Source organism: Eulemur rufifrons, chromosome 8 (assembly GCF_041146395.1).
Source record: "Eulemur rufifrons isolate Redbay chromosome 8, OSU_ERuf_1, whole genome shotgun sequence".
Taxonomy (NCBI): Eukaryota; Metazoa; Chordata; class Mammalia; order Primates; family Lemuridae; genus Eulemur; species Eulemur rufifrons.
This window is the reverse complement of record NC_090990.1, coordinates 77,453,592-77,472,246: the sequence shown is the minus strand read 5'-3', so window position 1 is coordinate 77,472,246 and position 18,655 is coordinate 77,453,592. Positions and strand designations below refer to the sequence as shown.

Below are 18,655 nucleotides of genomic sequence, written 5' to 3'. Positions count from 1 at the left end.
CTGGTGGTTCAAGCATCATTTGCTAAAAAGAGTATCCTTTCTCCATTGTATTGCCTTTGGTCTTTTATCAAAGATAAGTTGACTATATTTATATGAGTCTATTTCTGGGCTTTCCATTTTATTCCAGTGATCTATTTTTCTATTCTTTCAACAATATCACACTGTCCTGATTACTGTAGCTTTATAGCAAGTCTAGAAGTCAAGTAATGTCAGTCCTCCAACTCGGTTGTTCAATATTATGTTGGATATCTGGGTCTTTTGCCTTTCCATATAAATTTTGGAATTAGTTTTTCAATATCTACAAAATACTTGTTGATATTTTCATTGGGATTGCATTGAATCTATAGATATAATTTAGAAGAACTGACATCTTTACAATATTGAGTGTTCCAATCCCGGAACGTGGAATATATCTCCATTTATTTAGTTATTCTTTTATTTCTTTTATCACAGTTGAGTAGTTTGTTTTGAATCTAGACAGATCTTGTGCCCTTCACAAATATTAATTCAAAATGTATCATAAACCTAAATGTAAAATGCAAAACTGTAAAACTCTTAGAAGATAACATAGGAGAAAATCTAGATGACCTTGGGTTGGGCAATGACTATTTAGATACAACACTAAAGGAACAATCCATGAAAGAAATTATTGATAAGCTGGACTTCATCAAAATTAAAAACTTCTGAGCCAGGTTCTGTGGCACATGCCTGAAGTCTTAGCTGACTCAGGAAACTGAGGCAGGAGGATCGCTTGAGCCCAGAAGCTCAAAACTAGACTGGGTAACATAGCAAGATACCATCTCAAAACAAACAGATGAACAAAAAAACAAAAGAAATAAAAACTTTTGCTTTCAAAAATACTGTCAAAATCATGAAGAGACAAGTCATAGACTGGAAGAATATATTTTCAAAAGACACATCTGTTAAAGGATTGTTACCCAAAATATACAGAGTATTCTTTTAAAACCCAATAATATGAAAGCAAACAACCCAATTTAAAAAATGGCAGAAAGACCTTAAGAGACATTTCACCAAGGAAGCTGTACAGATGGCAAATAAGTCTCCGAAAAGATGCTACATGTCATATGGTATCAGGGAAGTGCAAAGTGAAACAACATCCATATTTCTGCAAATGACAAAATTTCCTTCTTTTTCATGGATAAATAATATTCCGTTGTGTACACACACCACATCTTTTTTACCCATTTGTCCCTTGATAAACACTTAAGCTGATTCCACATTTTAGCCATTGTGAATAATGCTGCAATAAACACCGAAGTGCAAATATCTTCTGGTTACATTTTATGTCTCTGCCTCACCCAAACGAGGTTTAAAGGCATGCCCTTCCCCTCTACAATGCTCACCACGTCTGTGACCATTAGTTGTGAGTTTACCCCCACAAGCCCCTAATCCCTGGAGAATATTACAACTGTGTGAGCACCATAGTGTTGATCAGTTAGTTCCAGTTTGACAGTGAGTACATGTGGAGGCTATTCCTCTGATCTTGTGATACCTCACTGCGGATAATGGGCTCTAGCTCAATCCAGGAAAATATCAGAGGTGCTAGATCACTGTCGTTTCTTATAATTGAGTAATATTCCATTGTATACATATACCAAATTTTAGTAATCCACTCATGAATTGACAGGCACTTGGGTTGTTTCCACAATCTTGCAATAGTGAATTGTGCTGCCATAAATATTCGGGTGCAGATGTCTTTATTGTAGAATGTCTTTTGCACTTTTGAGTAGATGCCTAATAGTGCTATTGCTGGATCGAATGGTATTTCTATTTTTAACTCTTTGAGGCATCTCCAAATTCTTTTCCACAGAGGTTTCACCAATTTGCAGTCCCACCAGCAGTGTAAAAGTGTTCCCATCTCTCCACATCCTTGTCAGCATTTGTTGTTTTGGGATATTTTGATAGAGGCCAATCTCACTGGGGTTAGGTGATATCTCATTGTGGTTTTGATTTGCATTTCCCTAATGATTAGAGATGTTGAGCATTTTTTTTTGTATGTTTGCTGGCCATTATTCTGTCTTCTTTTGAAAAGTTTCTGTTCATTTCCTTTGCCCATTTATTGATGGGGTTGTTTGATTTTTTTCTCATTGATTTTTTAAAGTTTTAGATAGATTCTTGTTATCAGTCCTTTATCGGATGTGTAGGGAGCAAATATTTTCTCCCATTCTGTAGGCTGCCTATTTGCGCTAATGATAGTTTCCTTGTGCAAAAGCTTTTTAATTTGATCAAATTCCATTTATTCATTTTTGTTCCTACTGTGATTGCTTTGGGGGTCTTCCTCAAAAATTCTTTGCCTAGGCTGATGTCTGAAAGGGTCCTCCCAACATCTTCTTCTAGAATTCTTAAGGTTTTATGCCTTAGGTTTAAGTCTGTTATCCATCTTGAATTGATTTTTGTGAGAGGACCTCTTTTATAAGGTCACTAATCCAATTCAGGAGAGCTCCTAATGGCCTAATCATCTCTGAGGGCCCTCATGACCTAATCATCTCATCTCCTAACACTCTCATCTCCTAACACTGGTCATTAGGTTTCAACATATGAATTTTGGGGTGACACAAAATATTCAGACAAGACCAAATGGCCAAAATGCAGAACACTGACAACAAAAAATTCTGAGAGGATGTGGAGCAAGAGGAGCTCTCATTCTTTACTAGTAGCAGTGCAAAATGGTACAGCCACTTTGGAAGACAGTTCGGTGGTTTCTTACAAAATTAAATACTCCAACCATGTGATCCAGCAATTGTGTTCCTTGTTATTTACCCAAAGAAGCTGAAAACTTATGTTCACACAAAAACCTGCTCATGAATATTTATAGCAGTTTTATTCATAATTGCCAAAATTTAAAGCAACCAGCATGTTATTTAATAGGTGAATGGATAAATTGTGGTACATCCAGATAATGGAATATTATTCAGCATCAAAAAGAAATGCATTATCAAGCCATGAAGAGAAATGGAGGAAACTTAAATACATATTGCTGAAAAAAGAAGGCAATCTGAAAAAGCTACATATCATATGATTCCAAATATATGACATTCTGGAAAAGGCAAAACTATGGAGTCAGTAAAAACATCAGTTGTTGCCAGGGGGAAGAGGGAGGGAGACATGAATAGGCAGAGCAAGAGGACTTTTAGGGCAATGAAACTATTCTGTGTGATGCCATAATGATGGATACATGTCATTATATATTTGTCCAAACCCACAGAATGCGCAACACCAAAGAGTGAGCCCTAGTGTAAACTATGAACCTTGGGCAATAATGATGTGTTAATATAGGTTCATCAGTTGTAAGAAATGTGCCATTCTGGAAGGGATATTAATGATGGGGCAGGCTATGCATATGTGAGGATGAGAGTATATATGGGACAGCTTTGTAAATTCTCCTCAATGATGCTGTGAATCTAAAATTCTTCTAAAGAACAAAGTCTATTTGAAAAGGATGTGTGCATAAATTATTTTGATTGATCATAAGATCAATCCTCTTAATGCACCTAACTGCCTTGGTTTCTCAGATGGCAGGATAGAATGATGGGAAACCTGATGATGTAGTGCAGTGTTTTTAAAACAGTTTGTGAACAATTGTTGGTTTGTAAAATTAATTTATTAAGTATAACAACCAGCTAGTTTTGTTAGAATTTTAATATATTCTAGAATGTATTCTAGAATATATTCTCAGTGTGTTAGCAAGGATAAATTCATGTATTTAATAAATTTTTTTGTAGTTATACATTTCTTATTGAATATTATAGGTGTATAATGAATTTTATACTGAAAATCACTATAAAAATTTGATAATGACAAAGTTTACGAGTTTAGGCTCTGGAGTCAAGTAGCCTTAGGATAAAAGTTTTCTCATCTGGGGAATGCAAATGGTAACTGTGCTTTCATAAAAGGGCAGATGAAGACTAAATGTTAGAGATTTAACATAAAGCCTGGCATATAGTATGTGTTCAGTGAATATTAGCCTTATTATTGTGGAGAAACACAAATGAATATACTTTCCATACATCTTTACATACTTGAATAACTTTCTCTGTGATATTGATTAACCCATTTGTGTCCTTTATTATATTGTTTTTGGAAGTTGAATCTTCTGTTTAGAAAAAAATTAAATCTTAGAAAATTAATCAGTGATGGACAGCTGGAATTTATTTAAAAGTAAGAAGAAAGGGGTCCTTTTCACCTAATCAGCTAAATTATCTTGGATTTATTTTTGTTACTTTATGAAACAATAGGGAACTATATTCTAAGAAAATCTATTAAGAAATATTGTTTTGATATTATAAATAATGAGACCATTATGGTTTTTATGTATAATGTATCAGTAATTTTATGTTACATTTATCTGAAGACCAGTGTGGTTTTAAAAAAGGAATGAAAAGTATGCTGAATTACTATTTAATTATGGCCCTTTTAAAATTGTATGGATTTGTTTTAACTTACTGTTTTGTGACAAAATTAATTCATGCTGTGTTTTCCATAGTATGTTGCCTTTTTTGTTTTTTACTATCTATGGATTGGCAGTCTAAGAGAAAAATATCCCAAGACTCATTTTATACATAGTTCAGCATTTATTACTTATTTTAATTTACTTTTAAAATAAAATTACAATTTTATATTTATAAGTGATTGATTTTAGTTTTCATATTTTCATAAAGTACTTAGATACATATAAACCTCCCATCCCCTACCCCTCCAACCACCCCACACACGTCGAGGTGTTTACTTGACTTCCTGGCCAATTTTTCCCCCATTTTGTCAGAGTCAAACTACATTTATGGAAGTATATTGTATACATATAAAATCATCTGTCATCTGTGTTTTAGTTGAAACATAGTTGAATGCTCTTACTTTAAAAGAATAGGAGACCACTTATTCCTTGAGGTCCTTAGTAAATTAGAAAAGGTAGCTGATGTATGTCAAAGTTTGTGGTTGATGAAGCAAATATCTTAACAGTTTAAAAATATTGGATGTGCCCTTACATTTTGCCTAAGTGCAATAGTGTGCTACCACCAGCCTGCACCAGCTCTTGAGTGCAGATTAAATTTTTAGGAATTTTATGAAACTGTTGTGAAACACAGCTATTATGAAAAATCGTATAAACTTTTAATCATAAAAATCACATTAAAAACAAATGTAACAAATACTTAAAACTTATTGCTTCCTAATTATTTACTTCATTTTCCCATTAACTATGCCCTTGAGGTTGTTTATATCAATTGTATCATATGTTAGAAATTCTAATTTCTACATGATGAAAATGTTCTATAATACATTAGCCACTGTTACTTGTAGTTATTGAGCACTTGAAATATGCCTAGTGCTACTGAGGAACTGAATTTTTAATTTTATTTAATTTTATTAATTAATTTAAATTTAAATTTGAACAATCACATGTGGCTAGTGGATCCTCTTTTGGACAGTATGAGATTAGATATAGTCTGTCTCATGAAATTTGAGAATCAGGTGAATTGAGACATAACTAATATTTGCTATATGGCTAGGTACTTTTCTAGAGTGTTTTACATGTATTAGCTCATTTATTTCTTACAGTAGCACTATGAGATAGATATTATTAACCCCACTATACAGTTGAAGAGACTTAGGCATAGAAGTGTTAAAGAACTTGTTCAATATCATATACCATGAGAATGATGGAAGTTAAGATCAATCCCAAGCAGTCTAGTTTCAGTGACAGACATCGTAAAATATAGTACTTTTTGTGCTGAAATTTATAAAAATGTTTTTCAAATATTGCCTTCATAAGAAATACTAACAAGATTGATCCAACCTGCTATAAAACTAAGGAGGAAATTGCAGTGGAATAAAAGTTACAAAAACAAGAAAAAACACAGAACAGAACAAAACAGGCAAAGGAATACCAATTTAGATTAGTGTTTTGAGCAGAGTAATATACTGAGTATATGTTGAACAATTCATAAGCTGCAAGGCCTGGGGTTATACAAATCAGGGGCTAACCATTTACATTTTGGTGTGTGTCCATGATGCTCTGCGTTTTGAGGAGTATGCTTGCTTTCATTTCTTCAAACTCCCTGAGAGCCTTCAAGTCTCTGTTGGGATTCAATAAACATGTTATTTTAATCCAATATTTGCATTTGATAGCTTTTTAAAAGAATTATTAAAGGTTTAATTCAAAAATATTAAAATATTCTTAGTTAAAAATTTATATATATTGTATACTATTGAATAATTATTACATTATTTGCATACCATTAGCTAGAATGTGTCTCAGATGTGCTTGATAGCTCTAAACTAAACTATTTCTTGCTTCAGAGTGAATGGAACGAGGCAGACATTTCACAAATCCTATTCTATTTGGTTATCATACCTTAACTTCACATTATAACAAATTTTTTAGCCTGAAAAAGTCTTAAGTAGTAACATTGAATCCTCTTCTCTTGTAAAAGATGTCAACAATAAATGATTCTTTTTAAAAAAATTTATATATCTTCTGCTTCTAAAGTTTTTTGAAATGCAATGTTAATTTATAAATACTAGAAAATTCTAGCATGAGAGAGTTAAGTTTTTTAATAGTTCACAAAACTAAGAGTACTCAACTGAATATGAAAGAAATTAGATTTATTTAATCCTTAAATGAAATTAGCTGTAATTCCCCTTGATCATGTTAAATGTATGTTTTAAATATCTATTTGTAAAAATTATGTAAAATCTTACTTTGGGATAATATAATACATAGATTTCAACCATATTTTTCATAATGAATCAATAAAATTGTTTATTAATTTACAGTTGGAATTTAGTTCCCTGTTCATGTTCCTTAAAAAGAAATAAAAGGTGAAAGTATGTGTTGCTTCAAAAATAACATGAAAGAAAATCTCCATTATTTGGATAGCACAGGGAAGGATAACAACATATATTTGTAATTTGTAAATTATACAAATTATAAATGGGAATAAGATATTATTTTATTACCAATGTAATTTAAACTGTTCATTAGTTAAGCATACTGTATATAAAAACACAGGAAATTAAAAGATGAATTCAAAGATGATGTCTGTCCTTAAACATCTTACAGTCTAAGGGAGGAAACAGATAAGTAAACCAGTAAAATGTGATAAAGTATTAGGATAAAGATGTCAAAATATTATAGGAACATTTATGATGGCCATTTAACTCAGACTGAGAAATTGGGCCTTGTAATACTTGCTAAAAATATCATCTTTAATTTTTAAATGGGATCATTTGGCTATTCCTTATATATTTTCAATGGTAGACTTTATTCAGAGTAGTTGGTGGTATATGTGGAAAGAGTTAAAAAACATAAAGGTCCGTCTCCTTTATTTCTCACTCCCAAGAAAAGTTACAACTATATCACTTGATCTCTGCCTGGATTTCTACAGAGAAAGAAAATTACTGCTTTGACCTATTGAATGCAAATAAGTCTGTCTGCTAATCCATTAAATATTATAAATGATTTATGTATAATATGAATTTATTGATAGGCCACTTCTATTGATAGTAAAGTTTTGATGAGAGGAGAATAGTGAGAATATTTTGATGTATTTCTTCTATTTGAGTTCTGTCAATTTCTCTTTATATTTTTAAAATTGAAATTTAGTGCCTGTAGATTTAAAATCAGAAAATATTGTTGGTAGATTGACCTTTTTATTACTATGAAATGCTCTTTAACTTCAGTAATACATCTTGCCTTAAAGTCTACTATGTTTGATATTGCTATAAATTACCAAATCTCTTTTATTTAGTGTTTGTATTATATAACTTTTTCCACTCTTTAACGTTATACCACTCTGAATCTTTATATTTAAGGTATACATCTTTCATAGCTTTTGAGTTTTAATTGGAATTTTAGTCCATTTACATTTAATGTAATTACTCATGTTTATATTTATATTCATCATCTTACTATTTGTTTTTTGGTTGTCTAACTCCTCACCTATTTATATTAATTTTCTCTCATTCTTTTTGAATATATAATGTATGCATTAAAATTCCACTTCCTCTCCCCCAAATTAGCAAGTTATATATTCTTTTACTATTGTTTTAGTAGTTGTTGTATAGGTATAAGATGCATCCTTAACTGATAGTGTCCTAATATACATCAGTACTTTTACCACTTCCTTGACAATGCTATGATCTAGCATATGTTAACTGTTTAACCTCTCATGTCTTATATCATACATTTTAGTTTTCATTTTTCTTCAACTCCACATGCTGTTATTACTTTCCAGAGTCAATATTCATTTACATTTACCCACACAGTTATAATTTTCAATGATCATTACTCTTTTCTGCATTTCTGTGTTTCCATCTAGGATAATTTCTTCTTCCTAAAGATCCTTTTGTAGTATTCTTTAGTATTTGTTTTGTTGCTGCTGCTAACAGAATCTCTCTGAAAATGTCTTTATTCCTCCTTTGCATTTGAAGGACATTTTCCTTCTGAATAGAATTCTAGGTAGAACAGGTATTTTCTTTCTCTGCTTGAAAAATAGTATTTCATTGTCTTCTGACTTCCATCATTAATGCCTTTTGAGAGGAAAGCTGTAAGCCTTATTTTTGCTCAGTGAAATTATTCTCTTTATTCTTTGGTTGTTTTTGTGCCTTATTTTTCTTGTTTTGGTTTTCAGCAATTTTACTGTGATGTTGATAAGTATGATTTTCCTTATATTTACCTTGTTTAATGTTTTAGAACTTCTTGAATCTGTCCTTTGATGTCTTTCATTAGTTTGAAGAAATTTTTGATCTGTTTCTCCAAATACCGTTTCTGTCTCATTCTCTTTTTCCTCTCCTTTTAAAGCTCCATTATGCATATGTTAGATCTCTTTATGTTGTCCTTGTGTTCTTATGTTCTTTTCTGTATTTTCTTTTCTATTTCTTGTCCATGTTTCAGCCAAGATAGTTTTTACTGACCATCTCCCCATCTCCCAGTTCACTAGTCCTTTATTGCTGAGCATTCAATCTACTATTATATACATTTATTTAATTTTAATTTCAATTTTGCACTTTTTTTCTATTATAAAATTTCATTTTTTAAACAAATTCCAGTTTCCTGATAAAGTTTACATTCTTATATAATGCATTAATCACAGTTATTCTAAAGTTTGTGTTTGATAACTACACTTACTGGATTATGTATGCATCTCTATTTTTTTTTTAATTTTTCTTTTTTTTTTTTCTCCTTTTCTTACTGCCCTAGTCTTGTTTATCAAAACCCAGGCATTATATACGCAAATTTGTAGATACTGTGGTTGACTTATTATTCTCCACAGAAAGTTCACCCTATCATGTGGTCGATAGATAGGGTCACCTTCATTCAAATCTGAGGGTGATTTGACTCGAGGCTGGGTTGATTATTTACTTCTGGTTCACCCTACTTACAGAGTGTAGTCCTCCAAAAGTTTCAGCTGTATGCGAGGGTGTTTACTAGGGCTCTTCCTTCTTTAGCCTCTCCCACCCTCCAGTTTTTATTTCCTCTGGGCCATCAGAGTGCAGAAAGCGCCTCTCTGCTTTACAGATGTTTTCTGTTTAGATCCTTAGCTTTTTGTATTATGCAGCTTAAGCATTAAGCTCACTTTTCTTCACTTTGTATTACTCCATGTTACCAGCCTCCTATGTTCCCAAAACTCTGTGTCTCTTCAGTTCTAGAATTTACCAGAATCTCCTTCTGAGCTGTGGTCCTCTTCAAGATTCTTAGCCTTCTTCCCTTTACTAAGAAGTGGCAAGGCCCTCAGGGGAGAAGTGACTCCTGGTCATCTCACTTCTCTGTCGTTCCTTTCTGAGATCTTAGCCCCTCCATGTCTGACCTGCTTCAGTACCTCTCCAGCACTTCAAGTAGATTTTAAAATGTTATCCTTCAAAAGCTATTGTATCAAAACCAGAAGCGAACATCGATAAATTATTTACTAAATGTCTACTATGTGCCAGCATAATGCTAACTTCTGGTAAAATGTTTACATATAACATTTTCTGAATCAAGGAACTAAGGTTCTACTGACTGACATGGAAACGTAACAGACACACAGATAATGTTGGTAAGTAGTTATGTTAGAGACTCACAAATTATGTTGTAAGGACACAGAGGATGAGCACTTCACTTGCCCTTGAGAGTGGGAGTAGGGAAGGTGAGTCAGGAATGCTTCCTAGAGGAGGTGTGACTCTAGAAAGGAATTTCAAAGATTGACAGCCATGAGTACTCATCTACTTGACACAATACAACTTCTAAGTATGTTATATTAATACTGAAAATGTACTGCTGATTGCTATTTAAAACACTAATGGATTTGAAACATTAAAATATGTTGGAGGATATAAAAGTTAGTTTGAAAATTTTAACCATGGCAATTGATTTCTCCGTAGGTGTTCCAAGCAATGAGTATCCCACAGATCAGAAATCCTTTTCTGCCTCCCCCAGAAAAAATGTCTGAAGCCTATTCTGCAAAGATTGCACTTTTTGGCGCTGGGCCTGCAAGTATAAGTTGTGCTTCTTTTTTGGCTCGATTGGGTTACTCTGACATCACTATATTTGAAAAACAAGAATATGTTGGTGGTTTAAGGTAATGCCTACATTTATTTTATGTTTTGGGTGTCAAAAATGATGGGGTAAAACAATTATGAATATTGTTGGTTCATATTCATATAGAAACTTCAGGCTCACAGATGGTATTTTAAATGTTCTTTTTCCAAATGCTCAAATTTTGATTGCATTATTCACTTTAAATTTTGCAGTTGGCTTTAAGCAATATTTATTTAAAAATTTGTCTGTCTAGTTTTATGAGTTTAAGACAAATCTTAACAAAATATATTTTGGTTATAGAAACCAATCATATGAAGAATTGTTTTATCCCTGTGAACCTTTCCTTTAATGGAAATATATTTGAAAATCATGGATATTAGAGATGGGGAAAAACCTACCTCCACAGAATATTAAACTATTCATTTTGTCATTTATATAGACATGTTGCCCTGCTCACATATATTCAGTTTACAATTTCTTAAGTCTTACATTTGATTATAATTTTGTCAGCATCCACTAGAAATGTTCTATTTAAATATACATTTCTGTAGTGTTTATCCATCTAATACCTTATTAATATTTGATATTAGTCAGCATGATTATTGTAAACTGGGATTCAATAACATAGTTATTTTATTCCCATGAGTATTCATGCATTGAAATGAAAATGTATATTTAAAATGAGTGAAACTGTATGCTGGATGTATATTACTTTTATCATCGTACAAAATAAAGCTTCTTAGAAGCAGAGAGTGAATATTGCTTAAAACATTTCATGTAAACATGAAAAAGAATTTGAGTGTCAGGTGAATAATATTACTCAATTTTTATTTTCCTTACATGTGCTATATCTTGTATCCAAAGATCATGGATTATAAAATATAACAATTTGGAATATCTTTTTCTATACTTAGCATTTAGTTTTGTTATGGCTAGTGAACTACTTGTAAGCAATAAATTTATCATATTTAATAGTCACAGAAAATAATCAAATTATGAATAAAATTTGTGAAGTTTCTTATGTTTTCTGGCACCTGTAAATATATGTTAATAAATGTGTAAATTTCAATATTGGTCAAGTGACAATATACTAAACCTAAGATAATGTAAAATTGTCCATGATTTGTTTCATTCTTATAAATATTTTGAAATATTTATTGACATAAATATTGATATATAAGCTATCATTAATATAAAACATTTGCTTTAATCATCAAGCAAAAATATCATATACTATCAAGATCCTTTAGAGAGGATATGAAGCATAAATAATGTGATTGTCAGGAAATAATTATTTTTTTGTATTGATGTTTCACTGCTCTGAATTTTAAGAGATTACATGTATTTTACGAATTTATTTTTCTGGAAAGTAAAATTTCCTATATATTATTTTGCTAGAAGTATTTAGACTATCTTTTAAAATAGCATTTTACTACTGCTTTATTAATTAGAAAAAACATAATCTATTAACAACATATGTATAAGTACTGTATGTTGTTTTCAATTATACACATCAATGAATCTCTGAGCTAATTTAAAAAAATATGAACTTAATTTTTCTGTATGCTGATAGACTAGGAAAAATCACTTTGCCACTTAATTGCACTTTCACAAGAAGCCTAAAATGGAATCAACACTATTTATGAATTATTCTGTTGCTAATTTTGGTAGAAGATTATGGTTGTTAGCATCTTTATCTCTTTTGAACTCAAATGTAGGATAAGCATTTCTAAATCATACAAATTAGTATGAAATTTGTGTTTTTATATATTTGCTGACCATTTTCTAGTGGGAAATTCTTCCCTGGATTCATGACCAAATATGGTGGTTTTTGTTGTTGTTTTTAAAATATTTATTTTTTCCTTTGCCTTTGAATATTCCCAGTATGTAGGGTCAATATGAGGTGTTTAATCATTCTCATTTGAACTGTCCCATGGTAGAGGCATTCTGTGTCACTGTAACAGAAGTATAAAAACTGACACTAGAATTTAGCCAGAATTACAATCACAAAACTTTCCTGTTAATTCATTTTCTCACTTACAGCTGCCTCTCATTCTCTTGTATCTTCAAAGTGGCTAAAAAAGATTAAATTAGCTTTGTATTTGAAATCAATTGCTTAAAGAGGTGATGTCAAGTTTTATCTTTCCTTCTTTGCATCCAAACAGATTCTTTTATCCCTGGTGAATTAGTATCACAACCACTATTTAAAAAATCGCTAGAGTCAGTGAAAGATATCCAAGACTTAATCCCTGTTGTATTGAACACCATCAATTGATTATTTTTTGATGCTGCAACAAATTTATGAAATACTCAGTGGTTTTGCTTTCCTCCAACTGTGGCTTTTTTGGGGAGGACATAAGTTTAAAATGGTTAAAAGGGCTTGTTATGTCAGCAAAGATAAACAAAATGGTGTTAAGAGATTGTAAGTATGCATACACCATATACTTTCTGATTTTTTCTTTTTCTTAAAAATATATGTTATTAATAATTATGATATTTTTGTTAGGTAGAATAGTCAGGCCATTGTTGTCCTTTGCTTTAGCTATTGCAGTTGTTACAGTGCTTTTATTTCGCCTATTGAGTTTCATGTTGATTGACGATAAAGAGAAACAGGATGTAGGTGAAACAATTATAGCAATTGGGAAATATTTTGAGAGTGTGTGTTACTATGCAAATTTGAAATCTAGTACCTATACAAAAATGAACTGAAGCAAAACTCTTCAAAATATGAGCATTATGCTTTAAAAAGAATGGAAAGGAGATGTTATAAATTTCGTTACAAGAAAGAAACATGAATATAGAAGAAAGATGATTTTTTTATGTTATCTGACATTCCACTGACTGTACTAAAGGATTATGGTTGCTACAAGAAGAAATTTCTTTCAAAACTGAAGACTGCTATAAGAGTACAGGTAGAAGAAGAAAAGTTTGTTTTCATAAGCACAACAAACTTGGGAAGCAAACATTCCTATCAAACTCTGTCTTCTGTCCTTTTATCTTCTTTCTCTCCATGGCGTTTCAGGGTAATCTCATTTATTCTTGTGGTTTCACTTACCAACTAAATGAAAATTACTTAAAAATCTGTATCTGCCCTGACTTCTCTCTGTCTTAAGCAGCAGATTTATACGTTCAAATCTGGGACATCTCTTTATAAACTTCCCCATATCAGTGTTGCTCCTCTTTCTGAGTTTGCTATCTCAGGGGAAGACATCACCAATACTGGACTACTATTCAATATCTTGGCAATTATATTTTGTGAATACTTTTTAAAATGTCCTCTCTCCCCTCTATCTCTGATGTCTTTACCTCTCACTTCCTGTGCAATTACAGTAGCCTCCAAATGGTTCTCTTGGGTTCTTGATTTGTCTTTTCAAATCCATTCTCCTTTTCCAAATCTGATTATATCACTCTTCTACTTGAAATCTTTCAGTAACTCTTCATATCCTAAGAGATAAAGGATCTGGCCTGGCATAGAAAGCCCTACATGACCTGATATCTACCTATATTTTCTCATTCCTTCCTTTCCTTCATATCTCCCTTCCTTCTTTTTTTCTTCCTTCCTCCCTCTATATTGACCACCAACATTATAACATTATTTCTGAGACTAGAGCTACAAAAGTAAACAAGGCAAAAATGCCTGTTCTCATGGGATTGTAGTCTAGTAGTGGGAAGACAGACAATAAATGAATAATAAACTAAATATAGAATATGTCAAGTGATGATAAACCCAATGAGGGAAGTTTTAAAAATGGCAGTTTAGGGGTTTATGTAGTGTTTTTAGATGCCTAGAGTGGATTATTTTTTTAACATGTTTATCTCCTAGTCTATACAATAAAATGACTTTCCATAAGAATCATGAAATAATCAGTGATAATTATTTTTAATTCATTCCTATAAAACAAAAAATAACAATTAAAACAAAATATTTTAATATTAAGAATATAGTTCACACTATAACTATTTTAAATTTTAAACACAAAGCTCCATGAGGTCACACAATATGACAGAATTGCAGTAATTCATATTGCTTCATGTGCTATCATTTAATAAATTCCAAATCAACTGTTATGTATTGGAATACATAGTATCACAGAGGTGGATTTGCATGCTTCCTATGGAGAGTTGGGTAAGAGGAATGCTTATAGCTGCATCAGCATGTGCCTATGGCCACTGTTTAATTGGAGTTCTCCAAATTAACTTCCCCATAGAACACAAAGTTCATTCAAGAATGGGTAATAAAAAGAGAATCCTTTAAAGCTTACATATGTATTATTAAAATTCTATAGCAATTGTAGTAATTATTTAGAATTTAGACCCACCAGAGTTGTTGTTTTGTTTTTTTGTTTTGTTTTTTTTTTTTTTTTTTTTTTTTTGGCAGAGAACATTGTTTAGAACATTACTGACATTGTTTAGAACTACTAGCTCATGGAAATAATACAAAACAGGCTCATTTTCATAAGTTTTAAAATTGTTTTTAAATTGTCTAAAAACAATGCATCCTTTTATTGCCTGCATGTGGGCTTGGTATGGTACTAGAAGGGGGACAGAATATGATGATGGAGTTTGGGTCTTGAGCAACTCATACAATAGAGTTTTCTAAGGACCAGTGTTGGGGGGAGGAACCGAAGTTTAATTTAGGCATGGTAACTTTGAGATACCTTTTAGACACCCTAGTGGATATAAAGGTGTGGAATTTAGATTTGAAGATAAAAGTGTGGGAGTCATAACGTATTGATGGTATTGAAAGCCTTAAGATATTTCACCTACCTGCTTATCTCCTCCAACTCTTGTTCACATTTGATATTTTATGTATGTCACATTGTACTGTTTATCTGTGCTGACCTCATCTGTTAATGAATATAAACGCCACATTTATAACATCAGTAATCACCTCTCTGCCTCCTACCTACTTGATTAAGACCAAATCTAACCAATATTTTTCAGTATTTGCATTTCACTTATTTTCTCTAAGAGATGCTGGGAAATGTGATTCACATTTATTCGTTTAACATATGTGCGGAGCACTGTGCTAAGTGTTGGGGACAGTGGTTTCAGAGCAGTGTAGGGTTCTAAGCCCCAGCAGCCTGGCATTCTGTTTGCTCTGGTGTCTACTTAGACATTTAAAGTTATGCTACTGTGTACTGTGCCTGCTTCCTTCTCCTTGGACAGGTTTCTTCCTACTAGGTTGGGTATGTCCTCCTTTCTTCCTTTCTGGCCAACAGAAAAGTTGTTCCTGCTTTTTATAACCTGGTCTTTCATAGTTACTTCTTAAATCAGACCTATTGCCCTGCACTTAGCACCATTTTTTTCTTTTATTTTATATACTTCTGTTTAGATCCCATAAAAATTCTAGAGGAGGGCATAGTCACGGAGAAGGTGTTCAGCTTCACAATGTGTCTGGACGTGTTTAAGACTCTTGCCTTGCTGTAGTTGCTTTATTTGTGGAATTCTTTATTCACAACCCATTGTTTTTGCTTTCCTGTCCAGTCCTTTGAGGACATCATCGAACCCCAATTTTAGTCCTAATCTGTCTCCCACAGAGCCCAATGCCTATCAAGGCTGGGTGTCTGTTTGTGTCCACATACAATCCATAATTGTTAAGAATCTTTCTGCTTAGCCTTTGGAGGCAAAACCTTCTGTGGTGCCAAGAGCATTCTGAGTACCTCTGAGGTAATGTGGCTGGAGTTCACAAGTCAGATTAAGAGATTCTTATCTTTGACCTAGGTCCAAATCCATTCTTACATATAATCTTATATTTCTAACTAGATGAAAAACTGCCTTAGTGAGGCCTTGATTTTATACTGTTTAATACTTTACATTTTCTATAGCATTGAGCATGGTGCCTTGCTGATTATTTGATGTATGGAAATTAATTGAATAATCAAGTTCTTAAAGCACAAAAGAATGAAAAGCTTGCATATGCTCTTTGAAAATTTTGCATTGGATGATCCAGAAGGTTTATTTTCAGCAACTATTTATTTATTTTACAAATTAATCTTTATAAAGCTTGGATATATCTCTTTCATTGCAGGTGCTACATTCTACTGTAATTATTGGTTTATGTATCTTTCCCTTACTAGAAAGAGAGCTTATTAAAAGTGGGAATTTGGTAACATTGCAACTAACACTATTCCTGGCACTTTGTGAACATTGTGCCTGGCACTATTCACTTTGAATGAATGAATGAATGAATGAATGAATTGTTATATATTCATGGACAAATATAGCCTTTTTATTGCTGTGAAACATTGAAAAGTGTTTAGAGCTTTTCTTTAATACCCTAAACTCTTATACTACTAAAATAATAGTACTTTAGGCCTCATTTTTTTTTAAATTTAAACAGTGAGCATTGATATCAAATAGGATTACTTTTTACAGATTGTATCCTTTTGGGACACTTGTGTTCATAGAAGGAGACTGGTCTACTGTTCTATAGATCACATGGAACTGATTTTGTACTATTCTGAATGGAATGATAATACAAAGTTACACATTTGAATTTTAACAAGTTAGAGATATATTTATAGAATATATATGGGTATATATGTATATATATGTATATATGTATATTAAACTCTATACCTTCAACTGATTTTTAGTTTTAATACTTTTGATCTTAGAAATTCATAGAATTGTCATGAATCAACTAAATACTTTATTGAAATTAAAAGTGTTGTAATTGCTCTTGGCCAAGTTTACATTCATTGATTTCTATTGTTTATAATTTATTTATTTTCTGTCAGTTTCTACTATAACTGTAGTCCATGTAATTTTGCCATGCCAATAAAAATTTGGATATCTTCATGCTCACATTATGTGATATACAAATACCCTTAGACGAGGCACTTATTTCTTTAATACTGATAAAGACATTGCATTTTTTTAAGATTGGTAATTTTTCCACTAATGCTTGTTTTCTTCTTTTTCTTCCTCTTGTTTTTTATTAGTACTTCTGAAATCCCTCAGTTCCGGCTGCCATATGAGGTAGTGAATTTTGAGATTGAGCTTATGAAGGACCTTGGTGTAAAGGTAAATAGATATCAACACCTATATACCTATATGTGTATTGTGCAAAAAGAAAAGAGTAAGCTCTATACTAAAGATTAACAGCAAATGTCACACATTTTAGGAAAGAACAATTAAAAGCTACACTAGGCAGAAGCAGAAAGATGCTTCCCCTTGCTTAGGGCATTTGTCTGTCTACTGTCTGAATACCACTAGCCTGGAAAAGGGCAATCAATAGTTCTCATCTGGCACGCCTGCATGTGATTAATTGTCTGTAAGAAACAAATTCCTAAATTGCTTTAGGGGTTCAGTGCAGCTAATAGAAGGATTTGGTTTCTTTAATCATGTTTTTTCATGCAAGTTGTGTGCACTGTGAAACACTGGTATTTCACAATTTGGAACATAATTTCTTATAGAGGTTTATTTTATTTATTGTATGCATCATGTCAGTAGTGCTAATGTGATAATCCTTTCTTAACATAGCAGTAAATCAGTGGGGTAGAAACCAGCAGCTTTGTATTTTTCATCGTTGTGTGAAATAAATATTGTGGTGTTCTTTTAAAGATGGTTGAAAAGTTGACACATTGTACTTTCAGAATATAGCTTTAGATATTCGTATTCTTTTCAATTAAGAGTATTGCATTCTAGTTCTTCTCTTGAATATATTTCTATTTTTGTTTTAAAAATGTTAATTTTTGATAATATATAACTCAATAGATTAGTAATGTTACATGATTTACACAATACGTTCTGTAAGTATATGCAGAAGATATTTTGAAAAGTCATTAACAGACTCTTCATGGCTCTTGCATTTACCAATAACCTAAATTAATCAATGAAAGGAAAACACTTAAAATAATATTTTGTGCTTTTATCCTTATAATTACATTTTATTTGACAGTGGTTGGGTGATGAACCACTTACACATAATTACTAAACAAAAAATCTGATAGTAATAGACAATGCACTGAGTGCCAGGAAATATACATTGTGGTCACAGTCATGCCACTTTCTAACTTTACAGTCAGATAGCCTTGGCAAAGTTAGTTAATATTCCTAACCTTGGTGAGTATCTGTTAAAACTAAAATGTGTGCTACTACCATTTGTGTGAATAT

General features: G+C 32.0%; 1 protein-coding gene across 1 annotated transcript in view; it reads left to right on the top strand.

Moving 5' to 3' along the window:
- Positions 1 to 18,655, top strand: part of DPYD (dihydropyrimidine dehydrogenase) — a 799,420-nt gene that overhangs the window by 234,400 nt on the left and 546,365 nt on the right. The window contains exons 6-7 of the mRNA XM_069478264.1: positions 10,378 to 10,574; positions 17,482 to 17,563. Coding sequence (XP_069334365.1) covers positions 10,378 to 10,574; positions 17,482 to 17,563 — 279 coding nt within the window. The remainder of the gene's footprint in view (positions 1 to 10,377; positions 10,575 to 17,481; positions 17,564 to 18,655) is intronic.